At 46.6% G+C, this 15,691-nt stretch overlaps 1 protein-coding gene across 1 annotated transcript in view; it reads left to right on the top strand.

Moving 5' to 3' along the window:
• CLTCL1 (clathrin heavy chain like 1) overlaps window positions 1-15,691 on the top strand; it is a 147,308-nt gene that overhangs the window by 89,857 nt on the left and 41,760 nt on the right. The window contains 10 exon segments of the mRNA XM_046641074.1: window positions 997-1,134; window positions 3,670-3,834; window positions 4,382-4,580; window positions 6,455-6,618; window positions 7,758-7,864; window positions 7,866-7,881; window positions 8,776-8,918; window positions 9,277-9,508; window positions 11,303-11,425; window positions 13,914-14,059. Of these exon segments, the coding sequence (XP_046497030.1) occupies window positions 997-1,134; window positions 3,670-3,834; window positions 4,382-4,580; window positions 6,455-6,618; window positions 7,758-7,864; window positions 7,866-7,881; window positions 8,776-8,918; window positions 9,277-9,508; window positions 11,303-11,425; window positions 13,914-14,059 (1,433 nt within the window).

The raw sequence follows: 15,691 nt of genomic DNA, 5'->3' as shown, positions 1-15,691 counted from the left end.
GGGCTCTGGGTAATACAGAGGTATGTAACGAAGCTTGAAGCAAGGCAACAAGACCAACAGCCTGTATAGGAATAAATACGATTATATTGGGTTTATATGTCTTGGAATTTGCAGATATTTTGGAGATCATGATTAAGGGGTTTGAACCAAATGTATGTAGATCTCAAGGGGAAGGAAGGCTCCAGTTTACACCTGGATTGTATTTCATATTTTTAAAGTATTTTTATTAGAAGCTTTCCTGATATACTTTGAATATGGGAACAATTACTCAATTAGTACATTTATTACCTATATATCACCTCTTATTAAGGCTTTTTAATTCTTTAACATCAGTTTAACCTTAATGATTGGCGTCTAAGTCAATGTTTGGATTTTCCCAGTTGTGTCTGAATAAAATACCAATAGTATATGGGCTACACACCAGGTATTGACTTGCCTCTAGGATTTGATTAAGGAATGTATTGTTAAGATTGCTTTACTACTTCAGAGGATTCTGGGGATTCATATGTGACAAAAGTACATCCTTTAATCTACTCGAGTAAAATGCCTTGTTGGTGAATATGACGTAGGTGATGAAATTTCACAGAATTACCTACTATTAAAGAATAGCTATGAATTACATTAATTTTTTTTTTAAGATTTTGTTTTTTCCTTTTCCTCCCCAACGCCCCCTGGTACATAGTAGTGTATTCTTAGTTGTGGGTCCTTCTAGCTGTGGCATGTGGGACGACGCCTCAGCATGGCCTGATGAGCAGTGCCATGTCCGCACCCAGGATTCGAACCGGTGAAACCCTAGGCCACCACAGCAGAGTGCGCAAACTTAACCACTTGGCCATGGGACTGGCCCCAAATTACATGAATTTTGATGATGTAAGAAAATGCAGAAGAAGGAACCAATTGTTGAATTTCTAAATGAGATTCAATTTCAGGAACTATTTCAATAGGAAAACAGAACAGTTTCCTTTGAGTAAATATGTGGCTTGCAATCTGTTTCAGATTGTAGCCGTTTTCATGGAAAACAGTTTAATTCAGGAGTGGACTTCCTTCTTGTTGGACGCCTTGAAGAATAATCGCCCATCTGAGGGGCACCTCCAGACTTGCCTTTTGGAGATGAACCTGATTCATGCACCCCAGGCAAGTGACATTTCTAGGCTGAAACCAAGGGCCTGCACACTTATCTCTCTTCTGCATGGGACTCACACACTGAGACGGAGTGGCTTTGGGCTGGGTTGTGCTTGTGCCAGGGCTTTTTCTTTGCCTCAGTGGACATTGTCCAGGATTTTCCTGCCAGGGATTCTCAGAATCCACGGTGCAAGACTTTCATAGAAACAGTTACAATTAGGGCATCATTTCTTTTCCTTTTTTTTTCTCGTTGTGATAAAATATATGTAACAAAATTGACCATTTTAACCATTTTTAAGTGTGCAATTAAATGGCATTAGGTACATTTGCAATGTTGTACAACCGTCACCACTATAAATTTCCAGATCTTTTTCATCACCACAAACGGAAATTCTGTACCCATTAAGCAATAAGTCTCCGTCCCCTCCCCCATCCTCTGGTAACGTCTGTTTTACTTTCTGTCTCTATGAATCTGCCTGTTCTAGACACTTCATATAAGTGAAATCATATAGTATTTGTCCTTTTGTGTCTGACTTTTTTCACTTAGCATAGTATTTTCCAGCTTCATCCATGTTGTAGCATATATCAGAATTTCATTCCTTTTTAAGGCTGAATAATCCATTGTACATATATGCCACATTTTGTTTATCTACTCATCTTTTGGTGGACACTTGGGTTGTTTTCACCTTTTGGTTGTTGTGAATAGTGCTGCTATGAACATTGGTGTACAACTATCAGTTTGAGGCCCTGTTTCAGTTCTTTTTGGCATATACCCCGAAGTGGAATTGCTGAATCATATATAATTCTATGTGTAACTTGTTGAGGTACCACCATAGTGTATTCCAAGCAGGTGCACCATTTACATTCCCACCAGTTAGTGTATGAGGGGTCCAGTTTCTCCGTATCCTTGCCAATGCTTATTGTTTTCTGTGCATGTGGTTTTTTTTTTTTTTTTTTTAATAATAGCTATCCTAATGGGTGTGAAGTGGTATCTCATTATGGTGAGGCATTTCTTGACCTGACAGTTGGGGAGGAGGTGTGATTAAATCATTTGGATATACATGAAAGAAAAGAGTTTGGGGGAATTTATATCAAGCTGTTAACCATGGTTGTCTGAGTGGATAGGATTGTAGAAGTTCACTTTGTTCTTATCTGTCTTCCCATTTGCTTTTCTTTAACAATCATATATTTTTTTTCCATTAGGAAACAATATGTTAATTATGTTGTTCTGTTACCTCAGGTTATTCAAATCCACAAGTTAGCTGCTGCTGTGGGGTCAGATCCCACCTGTAGGACACACAAGTGCAGTTGATTTGTTGTTTGGTGTTCTGTTGAACTCTGATGACTTGGTGATGATAAATGACAGTTTTTAGTAAATGAGATTTGAGACAGAAACTAAGCACAACTCAGAAACTGAGCAGATAGACCTAAGGAGAGCCCTGACCTCAAAGGAGGGCAGCCTGGATGGGCATGCCACTGAGCATGGCACCCGAGAGGCTGGGACAGTCCTCTCTGGAGGTTGGAGCTTGGTTGACATTTTCTTTTTGGTTTATCTATGTTTTCTAAGTTCTCTAAACTGCACTGTTGCTATAATAAAGGGGAAACGTTTCAAACAAGAGGGTAGTAAGGAATAGATATGAAGGAAACCAGAGGGTGGGGACGGCAGATAAGTGCCAGATGTTACAAAACTGCTCTCAGCACCTGATTTGGATCGTTTCCTCCATAGGGAGCCCTGAGCGTGTGTAATCCTGGAGCATCATGGTGTTAGACTAGGTCTTTGGTTTCTACGTACTTGGTTGGTATTCCGTATCCTGGAAGGAATGGGAAAGAGTGTGCTAGGCAGCCAGTGAAGCCCCCAAGCATGCGTCTCATCAAGACTAGCTGCTAGTAAGACATGGAGGGTCAGATCACTCAGCAAAGCTGGAGAGTTCCTCTGTTGATGCATCTTCTTAGCACAGAGGTTACTTATTTAAAGATAATGTTAAGCCTCATCAAAATTCTTTCCAGGAGTGTTGTTTTTCAAATGCAACCTGCCACTCCTTATTCTGCGTTTAACCAGAGAAGTCTGGTAAACACAAATAGGATTTGTTAATTTCAGGTCTAATTCTGACTGTTACTAATCTGAGGCTTGAGCTCATTAAAGAAGGAGGCCTTGGTAGACTGGAGCTCTCACATTGACCTCCCAGAGAAAACTGTACAAATGCGATGGTTGAAAAGCCAGAGCAACAGTGTGCACTGATTCCAGTAACAGCACTTCATGGCAGAGCCTCGGCCACAAATGCTGGGTCAGCTCTGCAACTAGGAGGACAGAGCCTCGTTGGGAGAGCCTCAGGTGACTTGGAATGACGGCCAGCACTCTGCTCAGGACCCACAAGCAGCTGCTGCTGCTCTGGAAGCATGGGTATGTGCAGGGGCCCAGACATGGGAAGCCTTTCCACTTCCCCTGAGTGCTGGTTCTGGAGGTGTGCCGGAGGCATGGTTGAGCAGCTGCTCTTAAAAAGTTATCGTCATCAGTCAGGCTTTCTTACTGAACTCACTGTTTCACAGGTTGCAGATGCCGTCCTTGGAAATCAGATGTTTTCACATTATGATAGGGCCCATAACGCCCAGCTCTGTGAAAAGGCGGACCTCCTGCACCGGGCACTAGAGCACTACACTGACCTGTGCGACATCAAGAGGGCTGTGGTCCACACTCACCTCCTCAGTCCTGAGGTATGGCATGCCCCTGGGGCACTCCCACTGTGGATGACCTTCACCTGGCCATTAGGGTCACATGCTTCCAAATCTGCAAAGTTGGTGGTTATGGGAGTGTGCCATGTGTCCTTCCTATGCATGAGCCTTGTCACTGCCATGTGCATTTCTCTTTCAGCCCACACACAAAACCCACTTGGCTCAGCCACACAGCTGGCCCTGTATCACCTCTTTCTTTCTGTCACCTTTGACTTAGTCTAATAGAGAGAACCTCTTACTGACAACTCTAGCAGGGATGTCTGAAACTGTTAGTGAGAGCTAAATAGCTATTGCATTCCAGTTTATAGAATAGGTTTAGTATCAACCATGGAGAGTCTCAGGGTCTCTGACAGCTTGTTAAACAGTTGAGGTCAGTGTCTTGTCCCAAGTCTACTCCAGCTCCCACTTCTCACCACGAGGGACAGTTGCTTTTCTGCTCTTTCAAGTGGAAATTCTTGATATTTTTGACACTCAGAGGGAAAAATTGATCCGGTTATCTTGCCAGTGGTGGAAGCATAGTTGTGGACAGACACTTCTTGCTTCCCATTGGCTTGTCAGCTTCTTTGGCTCCTTGTTGGTGGAGGATTCTCTGGCGTGCCTGTGTGCTCTGCTGTCTGCCAGCGTCAGACAGAACCTTCAGCTCTGTGTGCAGGTTGCCTCCAAGTACCACGAGCAGCTGGGCACGCAGCCCCTGGTGGAACTGTTTGCATCCTTCAAGAGTTACGAAGGTAAACTGTGCAGCCTCCGGCTGACCATGCCTCCTGTTCAGCTGTCACTGTCTGCCCGCCCAAACTAACAGTCTTCCTGCAAGCTGAGTGGGATGTAGCACTCAGTGCCTCAGGTGTTGGTCAATGGCAGAAGATTCCCGCTCTCTTGTGTGTGTCACCCGGCTTAGGTAGCTCTTTTGGTCTTTGCAAAGGAAGAAATCAGTTGGTTGGCGTTGGTGGGGGGGGGACTTAGAATCCCCCTTGTGTCTCTGGAGTCTCTGTGAAACCCAGTGGCTCTGTTGCACAGTCTGCCACAGAGTTCACCTGAAACCCTGAACTAGTGGCACTGGAGTGCACAGCCCATAGAGGGTGAGTGTTTTGTGCTGGCCTCAGCCTGTCAATAACTAATATTGTGGCTGGACTGATCCTTGTGATTCTTCTTATGATTGCAAGATGCCCTTAAGCATTAACCATCAGGAAACTTTGAAAAAATAAAGGTTTATTACTCACTGGAGCTGGAAATTACATAGGACACCTGGGGCTATGTAGTGAGGTTGCAGGTAAAGAGAGAGAGCACATGGGCCTGGGGTTCTGCTTTTCTTGAGGTCGAGGGTGGGGCACTAGGGTTTCATCGGCTTACTCTTTATTGGTGAATTTAAAACGTAAGGGCAGGAATTGAAAGCACAGGAAGAGAGCAAAGGAAAAATCAAGTGGTGCAAATGGTCAGTTATCAAAATCAACCAAGATCCCCAAAACAGGCACCTCAGCTGGGGGAGAGGCAGCCTTGCTTGTGGCTGGCAGTGTGTTTATTAGAGATAACCCTCTTTGAAGTTGACCAATCAAAGCTTACGTCAGGCACTTGCGTTACAAAAAAGAAAAAGTCACCAGGGCTTATGACTTCCCCTAAGTGAGAACCCCACAGAGCTCCTGAGGAATGTGGTTGCTGGGCTGGTGGGCCTGCCCTGGTTGTTTCCCTTTGCCCTACTGTGAGCATCACACCCAGAAATGTGCTAATGGGGCGTGGCTTTCCCAAGTGAGGGTCTGTTGGGGACAAGCTGCGGCTGTCTGGCCTGCCCAGGATGGAGACACAGCATTTGTCCAGTGAGTGCCTAGTGATGCTGGGACTTTGGAGGAATGAGGGGAAGACCTGCTCTCACTCGGGCTGGGCTTCTGGTCAGAAGATGCCATCAGAGGAAAGTCTGCTGCAGCAGCAGTGGGGTGGCTCTGGGATGGGAGATAGCGGTAGGGTAGGGTTGGTGGGAACCATTGCCTTGGGGCTGCTGGTTCCATTCCCAGCTTACAGCCAAAGACCTGCTTGGGGAAAATGGTCTGCTCGGGGGTATCATGTCCTGCTATTGTTACCAGTACCTCCTGGCTGGAGCCTGTAATGGTTGGGAAATCCGTGCCTCTGGGTGTTATGGAACCCAGTCCATGGTGGCTCACGTTTGTGCCATCAGCTCAGTGTTAGGTAGCAGACTCTTCATTTGGAGGCTCCTATTTGAAGCCATTGCTTTTTGCTCTGTTCCTGGCATGTCTTTTTAGAGCAACAGTCACAGAGCCCTCTTACCTTACCTCAGTTTGAATTATTCTTGAAGATGACCATCTAAGGTGTACCTGGGCCCCCGAGAAGGATTCCATGTACATATATAGCGTGTATTTTACATCAGAACATCCCAGATATACCTCCCAAATTTGGTGGAATTCTGATTAGCTATTTTGGGGAGATGCCAGAGCTGTCGAACTTCACATAGATTGTAAATTCTGTGTGGGCTGTGGGTACTTGGAAAACAGAACAAGGTCATTGTGGGCTGGGCCGTCAAGGGCAGGTGGGCTACAACCTTGGAGAAGGCAGTTGGTATTAGGAGGGCGCAAAATGGAACAGTCTCTCTTCTTAGGCCTATTCTACTTCCTGGGTTCAATTGTGAACTTCAGCCAGGATCCAGATGTGCACTTGAAATACATTCAGGCTGCCTGTAAGACGGGGCAGATCAAGGAGGTGGAGAGGATATGCCGGAAGGATAATTGCTACCACCCGGAGCAGGTGAAGAACTTTCTGAAGGTGAGTGTGTCTGGGCGTTCCCGCCTTCCTTGAGCAAACCGTCAGCCAGCTGCCCAAGAGTTGGAAAGCTGGGTTTGTCTCCCCAGTGTTCCCTAGGTCCCCAGTGTTCCCTAGGTCCCCAGTGACAGCACTCTACTCTGAGGTCTGAAGTTCTTAGAGGAACCCACTAGTTGTTTTACTGCTCTTCTGTGGAAAGAAGCTTGAGGCCGTGCTCTTAATTGGCTGACGTGGGAGTGGAGAGTTAGTGTCCTGCTGCTGTGTATTTCAGCAGCCCCCCCAGCTGTGCCCTTGTTAATGAGGCTGGGCGAGGCTGCAGCAGCAAGTGAACCCCCCACTACTGGTGGCATAAAACACAAGTCGATTTCTTTCTCATGCACAGTCCTGAGTGGACGTGGCGGTAAGGGAGGTGGCTTCTTTTCCTACCATCTTTCATGGACTGAGCTCATGGCTACTTTGCCGTCTTCAACATGTCACCCTGAACATCGCCTTCCTGGTCAACTGGAAGAAGGAAAGAATACAGAGGAGCCAGCATGGATGTTTTTATGGGTGAGGCTGGAAGTGGCACATGACACTTTGATTCATGTTCTGTTAGAGGAGACTGGGTCACATGGCCACACCCAAGACTGCAAGGGTGCATTTGAACCTGAGCAGTGTGGTCTAGGTATGGCCAAAAAGGGGAGACATGAGTGTGGTGGGTTGCTGGGTGTGGAAAGCACGTGTTGGGGGCAGCGCCCTGCATTGACAGGTGATGTTCCATGGAGTATTACTGCTCGTCTGAAAAGGCAGCCCTTACTGGCAGGTGTTAATTGAGAGCCGCCCGCTCTCTGCTGCCTGGTCTGGGTCAGATTTATGCATAATTAGCTACTTGTCTTAAAAAATGTTTCATTTTGGGCCAATTTGGAATATTATTCCAAAATTTAGCAGAGTTCTTTTTTTCTTTACCAAATACTATTTTCTTTCCCCTACATGTTTCTGAAAGCAAATAGTACATCCCCAAAAGCAAACACCTTAAAAAGACGACATATCTAGAACAGAGTCTTGTCTTGACTATCCTGTGGGGCCACTGTGCTGGCAGAAGCAGTGCCATTCCTGCGCTGGGGCTCTCACTGCCTACATGTACTCTGCTTTCTAACACATAGGAGGCCAGCCTCACAGACCAGTTCCCCTTCATCATTGTGTGTGATGGCTTTGACTTTGTCTACAACCTCGTCCTGTACTTATACTGAAACAACCTGCAGAAGTACATAGATCTACATTCAGAAGGTACTGCTGGGACCATCACTGCTGGCTCCCAGGTGACGTTTGGCTGCCTTTGTGCCTCGGTTGGTGGTTGGTGATAATAGTCTATACCTAAGAGGCTGCCTCTGACCCTTGAGTGTGTCTGAGACTGGTAGTTTGAAGGGTAATGTCTTAAGTCAGCTCAGGCTGCCATAGCAGAGTTCCACAGACCAGGCAAACATTTTCAACAGCAAACATTTTTTTCTCACAGTTCTGGAAGCTGGAAGTCCAAGATCAAGGTGCTGACCCTGCCACCTTGGCTTGATTCCTTCCAAGGCCTCTCTCGGCTTGCAGACAGCCACCTTCTGTCTGTGTCCTCACATGGTGTTTTCTCTTTGCCTGTGCCCCTGCTGTCTCTTCCTCTTTTTTTTTTTTATTTTTTGAGGAAGATTAGCCTTGAGTAACTACTGCCAATCCTCCTCTTTTTACTGAGGAAGACTGGCCCTGAGCTAACATCCATGCCCATCTTCCTCTACTTTATGCATGGGACGCCTACCACAGCATGGCTTTTGCCAAGTGGTGCCATATCCATACCCGGGATCCAAACCAGCAAACCTGGGCTGCCGAGAAGCAGAGCATGCGCACTTAACCGCTGTGCCACCGGGCTGGCTCCTCTTCCTCTTCTTATAAGTACACCAGTCCCATGGGATTAGGGCCCCAGCCTTATGACTTCATTTAACTTTAATTATCTCCTTCAAAGGCCTATCTTAAAATACAGTCACATCTGGGGTTAGAGCTTCAACATGAATTTTGGAGGGGGAACAGTTCGCTTCATCACAGGAGCCCTTTCAGGTTTTTGACCATACTGTCCAAATCTTGGGAGCCTTGGGGCAATGACCTGTGCATGCAGCACTGAAGTCACCACCTTGCCCATTCTAGGTCAACCCTGGCCGAATCCCAGCCGTGGTTGGAGGGCTGCTTGATATAGATTGTTCTGAGGATATCATTAAAAACCTAATCATGGTGGTGAGAGGACAGTTCTCCACTGATGAGCTGGTGGCTGAAGTAGAAAACGGAAACAGGTAAGGTATTCTAGCCTGGTATCTTCTTGTAGCCCTGCGGTCTAGTGTTCGTTTTTAAGTCCCTGACTGATTCTCTAAGATCCCTTCACGTTAGCCTCCTGGCCCCAGGACTGACTGTCTCTGGCTGGTCTTTCACGTAACACATCTTTAGATCTACTAGTGAGTTATTTCTATTGATATTGAAGACCTTTGGGAAAAATTTAACAATTGACATCTGGAACTCAAATCTGTCTTGGTCCCTAGAGCAACATGAAGTTAATGGAATGGGAGATTATTTTGTTTCTAGAAGCAACCTTCAGAGTCCAGGGGCTGGACGTTAGCTCTGAGACTGTTAATGGTGCGCTTCCTTCTCTCAAAGGCTAAAGCTGCTGCTTCTCTGGCTGGAGTCCCGGAGCCATGAAGGCTGTGAGGAGCCTGCCACTCACAGTGCGCTCGCCAAGATCTGCATTGACAGCAGCAGCCCCGAGTGCTTCCTGAGAGAGAATGCCTACAACAACAGCCTTGTGGTGCGCCAGTACTCTGAGAAGAGGGACCCACATCTGGCCTGCCTTGCCTGGGAGAGGGGGCAGTGTGACCTTGAGCTCATCGAGGTGTGCGGCAGATATGCTCAGCTGCCAGGCCTCCTGAGGCAGGGCTTCAGACGCATCGTCTGTGGGGTCTGATGAGGGCTGCCTCTGAACCTCACCATGGCGGGTCGTGAAATGCATTTCCATAACCTTAGTTTCCTTCCAGTTCTGACACCTTGTCTCTGACCTGCCTGTGCCCTGTTTGTATGTATTGTGCCTGTGGGTCCGACTGGCCCCTGGTCTGTCCTATCAGTCCTCTGCTTACAGTCTTCAGTGCTGCCCAGTGTCCTGAGGGCAAAACTGAACCCCTTACCTGACCCAGGAGCTCCTCTGTGGACTGCCACCCTCCCCCAACCGACCTGACCACCTCCCCTCTTGCCTCTCCACCTGCATTCCCTTGCACTTCCTGCCCCTCTTCTTGGTGCAGCCCCTTGTACATGCCCTTCACCATCTCTTCCCAACCACGGAGCTTTCACTGGCCCCTCTTTGGAATGTTCCCCCAGGCCTCCTGCTTACCTCTGCCTTGGCTTGGTTCTACATGTATTCAATTACTTTTTTAGGTTGAGCTGTTGATACTTAACCACATGACCTAAAACTCCAGAAATCTCATGTGCATGCACCTGACATTCGTCTGACTGTAAGCTCCTTGTGGGCAGCTGGTCTGTTTGCCCTCAGCACCTCAGAGCATCTGGCAGCACAGTAGAAAGTCACAGCTGGGACAGGAGTCTATTAGGCATCAGGCATCCAGAGGTGAAGATCAAGAGCAGCTCGCTTTTCTTATCCTACTCTAGCTTTGGACACACCACCGAAGCGACAATCTGGGCGGACATAGCCCCCCACCTGCGAGTCTCTGGGGAGCCTGGGGACTTTAGTTAGTTTGATACCATAAGCCACCTTTTGGCTTAATTTACCACCTTTTTAACAAAGTGCAGTTAAAGACCTTTTGGAGGTCTTTGCATCCATCTGCCCTATGAGGTGATGTGTCCTTTTAGTAAGGCAGTTCACATAGGACAGAGACACCCTTGGTCTGCTCTTTGGGCAGGAGAGCTGTGGTGAGATTTCAGGGCAGGCACCTGTGTGCTTGGCGCTGGGCCAGCCCACTCCTGGCCACCTGCTGTGTACAGGAGCAGCCTGCATTCGCAGACACACGTGGATCATGCAAGGAATCTGATTCCCGCCAGGCCTTAGCAAGTCCCTCACAGACTGGAATGTTCCAATGGACAGTTGGTTTTTTGGAGATACATTGAAACATTCAGAAAAGAGTCTCAAGTTCAGTCAATGAAAGCATATTTTAATGTTCGTAGGCCTTAAAATATTGCATCATGTATGCTGTTCTATACCAGTTCTACACTATTCTGATAACACTTTAGAGATAGTTTAGAGCTAGCTACATGTGAGTATTTAAATTTAAATTAACTAAAATTAAAAGCTAGTTCCTCCTTCATCCACGACATTTCAAATGCTTGGTAGCCTCCCATAGCTAGTGGTGGCTCTATAGGACAGCACAGGTCCGAACATCTTCATCTCAGAAACTTCTGCTGGGCAACACCGCTTTAGAGAGAGGGCTTGATATGCGAGGAGCTGTACCTTGCTGTAAGTTGTAAACTGAGAAATGGGCCTTTGGAGACAGCTTGTCGCTCTTAAGAGGGCATTGTCAACCCTTTCGGATGCTGCTGGTCTCATGTCGAAGCACTACATCTCTCTCTTGGGCTCTGGCTTTCCGCAAGTGTCAGGTCAGAGGGAACTGACTGGGGTGGGTCCCTCAAGTAGCTTCCAGTGGTTGGCTGCTTGTGTTATACACAAGTGTGCTCATTTCAGGTTTGCAATGAGAATTCTCTGTTCAAAAGCGAGGCCCACTACCTGGTTCACAGGAAGGACCCAGAGCTCTGGGCTCAAGTCCTTGAGGAGACCAGCCCATCCAGGAGACAGCTGGTTGACCAGGTGAGGCACAGAAAGGGCAGGGGGATGTATGTGTGTGCGCGCCCACATGTTGCCCTCTAATCATCTGTGGCTCAAGTGACTGGTTTGATTATTATATCAAAAACATCTCAGAGGTGTGATCAGACAATCTTGCAAACCTTCACTACTCTCTTCTCTCTCTAGAAGCAGCTTGCCTAAAAATGGGTTTCATTCCCAAGGGTGCGCTAACTTGGAGCCATTTATTGGTTAAGGGTACAGGCTTGGCCCTAATCTCTAAAGTAGGGATGTTCAGCCTCAGTAAAAGGAATATCTGATGGCATGCCTGCATGCTGCATCCTGATATTTTTCCACCTCAGCCCTTGCTGACAAAAGTTAAGTGACTGTCAACATTGTCTCAACTGGACTTCCCTTAGTTGAGGAGCCCCTTGTACCCTTATGACCATCCACCGTCTCCTTGGAGCTGGGGTCCAGTGCTGGGGCAGGGGGTCCTTCCTAGGTGCACCCTGACAGGTAGTTGTTGGCCTCGCCCTTCAGTGGGCTTCCTGTAGGCCCTCAGCATTAGCAGATGGTGCCTTCGTCTTCCTCAGCGCTGTCCCCTAGCTGCTGAGCACAGTGTTCAGGGCTGGCCTAAGACCAGGTGGGAATGAGATCCTGGTCCAACAAGTGGGCTTCATTCAGCCTGAGGTGGTCAATTAAAGCACCTACCTGCCCTGAGGACGTTGCCAGCCCACTGGGCGCATTTGTTTAAACTCAAGGGTTAGCGTTCCCCTGTATCTCTACTGAATTTCACCTTCTTGCTCTCTGTCCACTGTTGTCATGCCCATGTTATTATTTTTTTCTTAATAAACTTTTTATTGTGGAACACTTCTAGCTGTGTAGAAGCTCACGTTATTTTGAATCTTCATTATTCAGCTTTGGACTTATCCATCTCTCAGATTTTCTTGAGAGTTTAATGCACTTCATCCAAACCTGATGGAGCCACTGAGCAGCAGAGAGCGTGGGGCAGTCGGTTAAGAGTCCTCTAGGGATCTTCCTTCAAGTTCGCGGACAACAGGTTTCTCCAGCTGTGGTCCTGCTGCCTCGTGCGTCTTGTAGGTCACATCATATTGGAACCAGGAAGAGCAGCTTTAACGTTACGCTGAACTGAAGCCAGTGGGTGCCTCTGGGTCTCCCCATGTCTGTGTGGAGCCACTGGTCCTGTCATTATGTCCGCTGTGACTGAGTATTCATAGCCGCCTCCTGGGGACATTCTCCTGCAGTGCCCTTCTAATTAGAGGGAATGTGTGATGGCAGTGGCAGACTGCTTTTAGGTCTGGAGTGGAAACTCATTATGGAAAGTTTACTTACTGGAAGCAGTGTTCTGAGGTGACCTTAGGTTGGGCATCCTGTTTAACTCAAATAGATGGTAGAAATTTATTTTTGCCCTTAAAACAACCAGTGTGTATTTCGAGTGCTGTAAGGTTTTCGAGAATTGAAAGCACATCTCCTCTGAGTGGACTTGGTTTGCTATGTCGCAGCTGTCCTTTCCCTTGAGTGTACGCGGCTTGTTACCTACTGTAGTAGCCCCTTTTCTCGACCTCCTCTGCATGTGTATTGGGATTGTTATAAACTCCTTGGAGCAAGAACTTTTGCCTCTTACGGTGCCGTGGAGTATGTAGTGGCCGCTTGTAAGGTGGACTAGGCTGACCTTGATCCTAGTTCCATTGAAGCCCCTCACGATTGCATGGTGAAAGTTCATGGCCAGAGGTGTATGTCAGCGTGTCAGACCTCCTCAGAGCTGTCTGTTCTTTCTCATTAGTGGACTGCTATTGCCCACCTGATGAAAACCAGAAACTTGACAGAAATGATAGATCCTGAAGTCGCCGAAGGCCCCTGCTATAAAGTGCAAAGAGAACAGTGCTGGTCTCCTAGCCCGCTATTATTTGGGAATTGTATTCTTTGGAAAAATGTCTTTTTGCCCAATTTGTACATTTTCTTGTAGGTGAGACACCCATAGTTGAATCAGGGGTGCGTGGCCAGTCTTTTGTTGGTCTTTCCTTCAGAGCGTGGTTCTGAGGGCTCTGGCTCGGGGTGTGCTTGACTGCATCCCTGCAGGTGGGCTGGGCCACAGCCGCGGCAGTGCTCTAGGCTATCAAGGGGCCAGTGGGGGCCCTGTGGAGGCCACATTTGCTATGAACAATGGCTTACGAAAACGAAGATGAAAGCAGACGTGCGTCTCAGCTACCTGCTTAGTGCACTGTGTTCCTGGCTTTGGAGTAAATTTACAGTATGGTCATTGGTGCAGAGATAAGTCTGTAGCCCTTTTGGTGTGAGAGAAAGAAATTGTTAAAATAGGGCAAACAGAGAAATCCCTGTGATTGACTCCTTTAAACACCTTTCCTTTGTACCGTGAGAAATCTCCCATTTTCTATTCCAGACTGTCTTGGAGGAATCTTTCCCTTCTGTTTAGCTTCAAAGATACCATCTTGAAAGAACTTTATGTAACCTTTCTAATGATTTTTTAAACCAGTTGGTACAAACAGCATTGTCAGAAACACAGGATCCTGAAGAGGTCTCAGTCACTGTGAAGGCCTTCATGACAGCTGACCTGCCTAACGAACTGATTGAGCTGCTGGAGAAGACGGTTCTGCATACCTCTGTCTTCAGTGAGCACAGGTGAGGGTATGCCAGGGTGCTCCTTGACATTCACGTTCCATTACATCTCGTCTCACCTCACCCATCCAGCCTCACCATCGGCTGCTCCCCGGACATGTGGCCAGTCTTCTTACTGCCTTTGTGTCTTCAGCCCAGCCCTTCTCTTCACTTATTTAAATCCTACCTGTCTCTGTCTAGCCCAGCATAAAATTTACTTTTTCCAGGAAGCTGTCCTTCCTCTTACGGCTCTGGCCCACATTGTTCTTTAGCCACACTGCTCAGAGAAAGGGAGCTAACATTTGTTAGGGCCTACTGTGTCCCGAGTATGTGTAATCTTGAAATCATGGGGAACAAAGCTTGGAAACAGATGGCAAGAAACTAAATCTGGGCACATATCAGGGAAGACTTGCTAGAGATGCACTGAGAGGTATGATGAGTGGGAGCTGGGATAGGAACAGCATTCTGGGCAGAAGCAACTGCATGAGCAGCCCCCCGGAGGGAACAGAGCATGCTTCAGTGAGGCCTCACCTGGTATTTGCCGCCACTTTAGAATTCATTATGAGGGATTCTGTGTCAGACAGGTCGTAATGTGTTCACATTGAAAATCCTGCTGTATAAAGATTTAATTGTAAGATTTATTTTGTAGGCCAGAAGGGCTTTCAAGGTATGTGGTTATTATGTTAAGATATGTGTGTGTGTGTTTGTTTTTAAACATGGAAATGCTATATGGTAAATTATTGAATGTGAAATTATATATTTTAAGTTAATTTTTATTGAATTTATGATAGTTTACAATCTTATGAAATTTCAGTTGTACATTATTGCTTGTCAGTCATGTTGTAGGTGCAAACCTTCACCCTTTGTGCCCACCCCCACCCCCCTCTTTCCCCTGGAAAACACTAATCTGTTCTCTTTGTCCACATGTTTAAATTCCTCATATGAGTGGAGTCATACAGAGATTGTCGTTCTCTATCTGGCTTATTTCACTTAACATAATTCCCTCAAGGTCCATCCATGTTGTTGCGATTGGGACGATTTTATTCTTTTTTATGGCTGAGTAGTATCCCATTGTGTATATATGCCATATCTTCTTTATCCAATCATCACTTGCTGGGCACTTAGGTTGCTTCCACGTCTTGGCTATTGTGAATAATGCTGCAATGAACATTGGGGTGCATGGGACTTTTGGAATTGCTGACTTCAAGCTCTTTGGATAGATACCCAGTAGTGGGATGGCTAGATCATATGGTATTTCTATTTTTAATTTTTTGAGGAAGCTCCATACTGTTTTCCATAGTGGCTGCACCAGTTTGCATTCCCACCAACAGTGTATGAGTGATCATTTTTTCTCCACAACCTCTCCAATGTTTGTTACTATTTGTTTTGGTTATTTTTGCCATTCTAATGGGTGTAAGGTGATATCTTAGTGGAGTTTTGATTTTCATTTCCCTGATGATCAGTGATGATGAACATCTTTTCATGTGCCTATTGGCCATCTGTATGTCTTCTTTGGAGAAATGTCTGTTCATGTCTCCTGCCCATTTTTTTTTTAATTTTTATTGAGTTAATGATAGGTTACAATCTTGTCAAATTTCAGTTGTACATTATTGTTTGTCAGTCGTGTTGTAAGTGCACCACTTCACCCTTTGTGCC

Source organism: Equus quagga, chromosome 15 (assembly GCF_021613505.1).
Source record: "Equus quagga isolate Etosha38 chromosome 15, UCLA_HA_Equagga_1.0, whole genome shotgun sequence".
In the NCBI taxonomy this organism is placed as follows: Eukaryota; Metazoa; Chordata; class Mammalia; order Perissodactyla; family Equidae; genus Equus; species Equus quagga.
The sequence above is the reverse complement of the archived record's forward strand: the minus strand, read 5'-3'. Positions and strand labels throughout refer to the sequence as shown.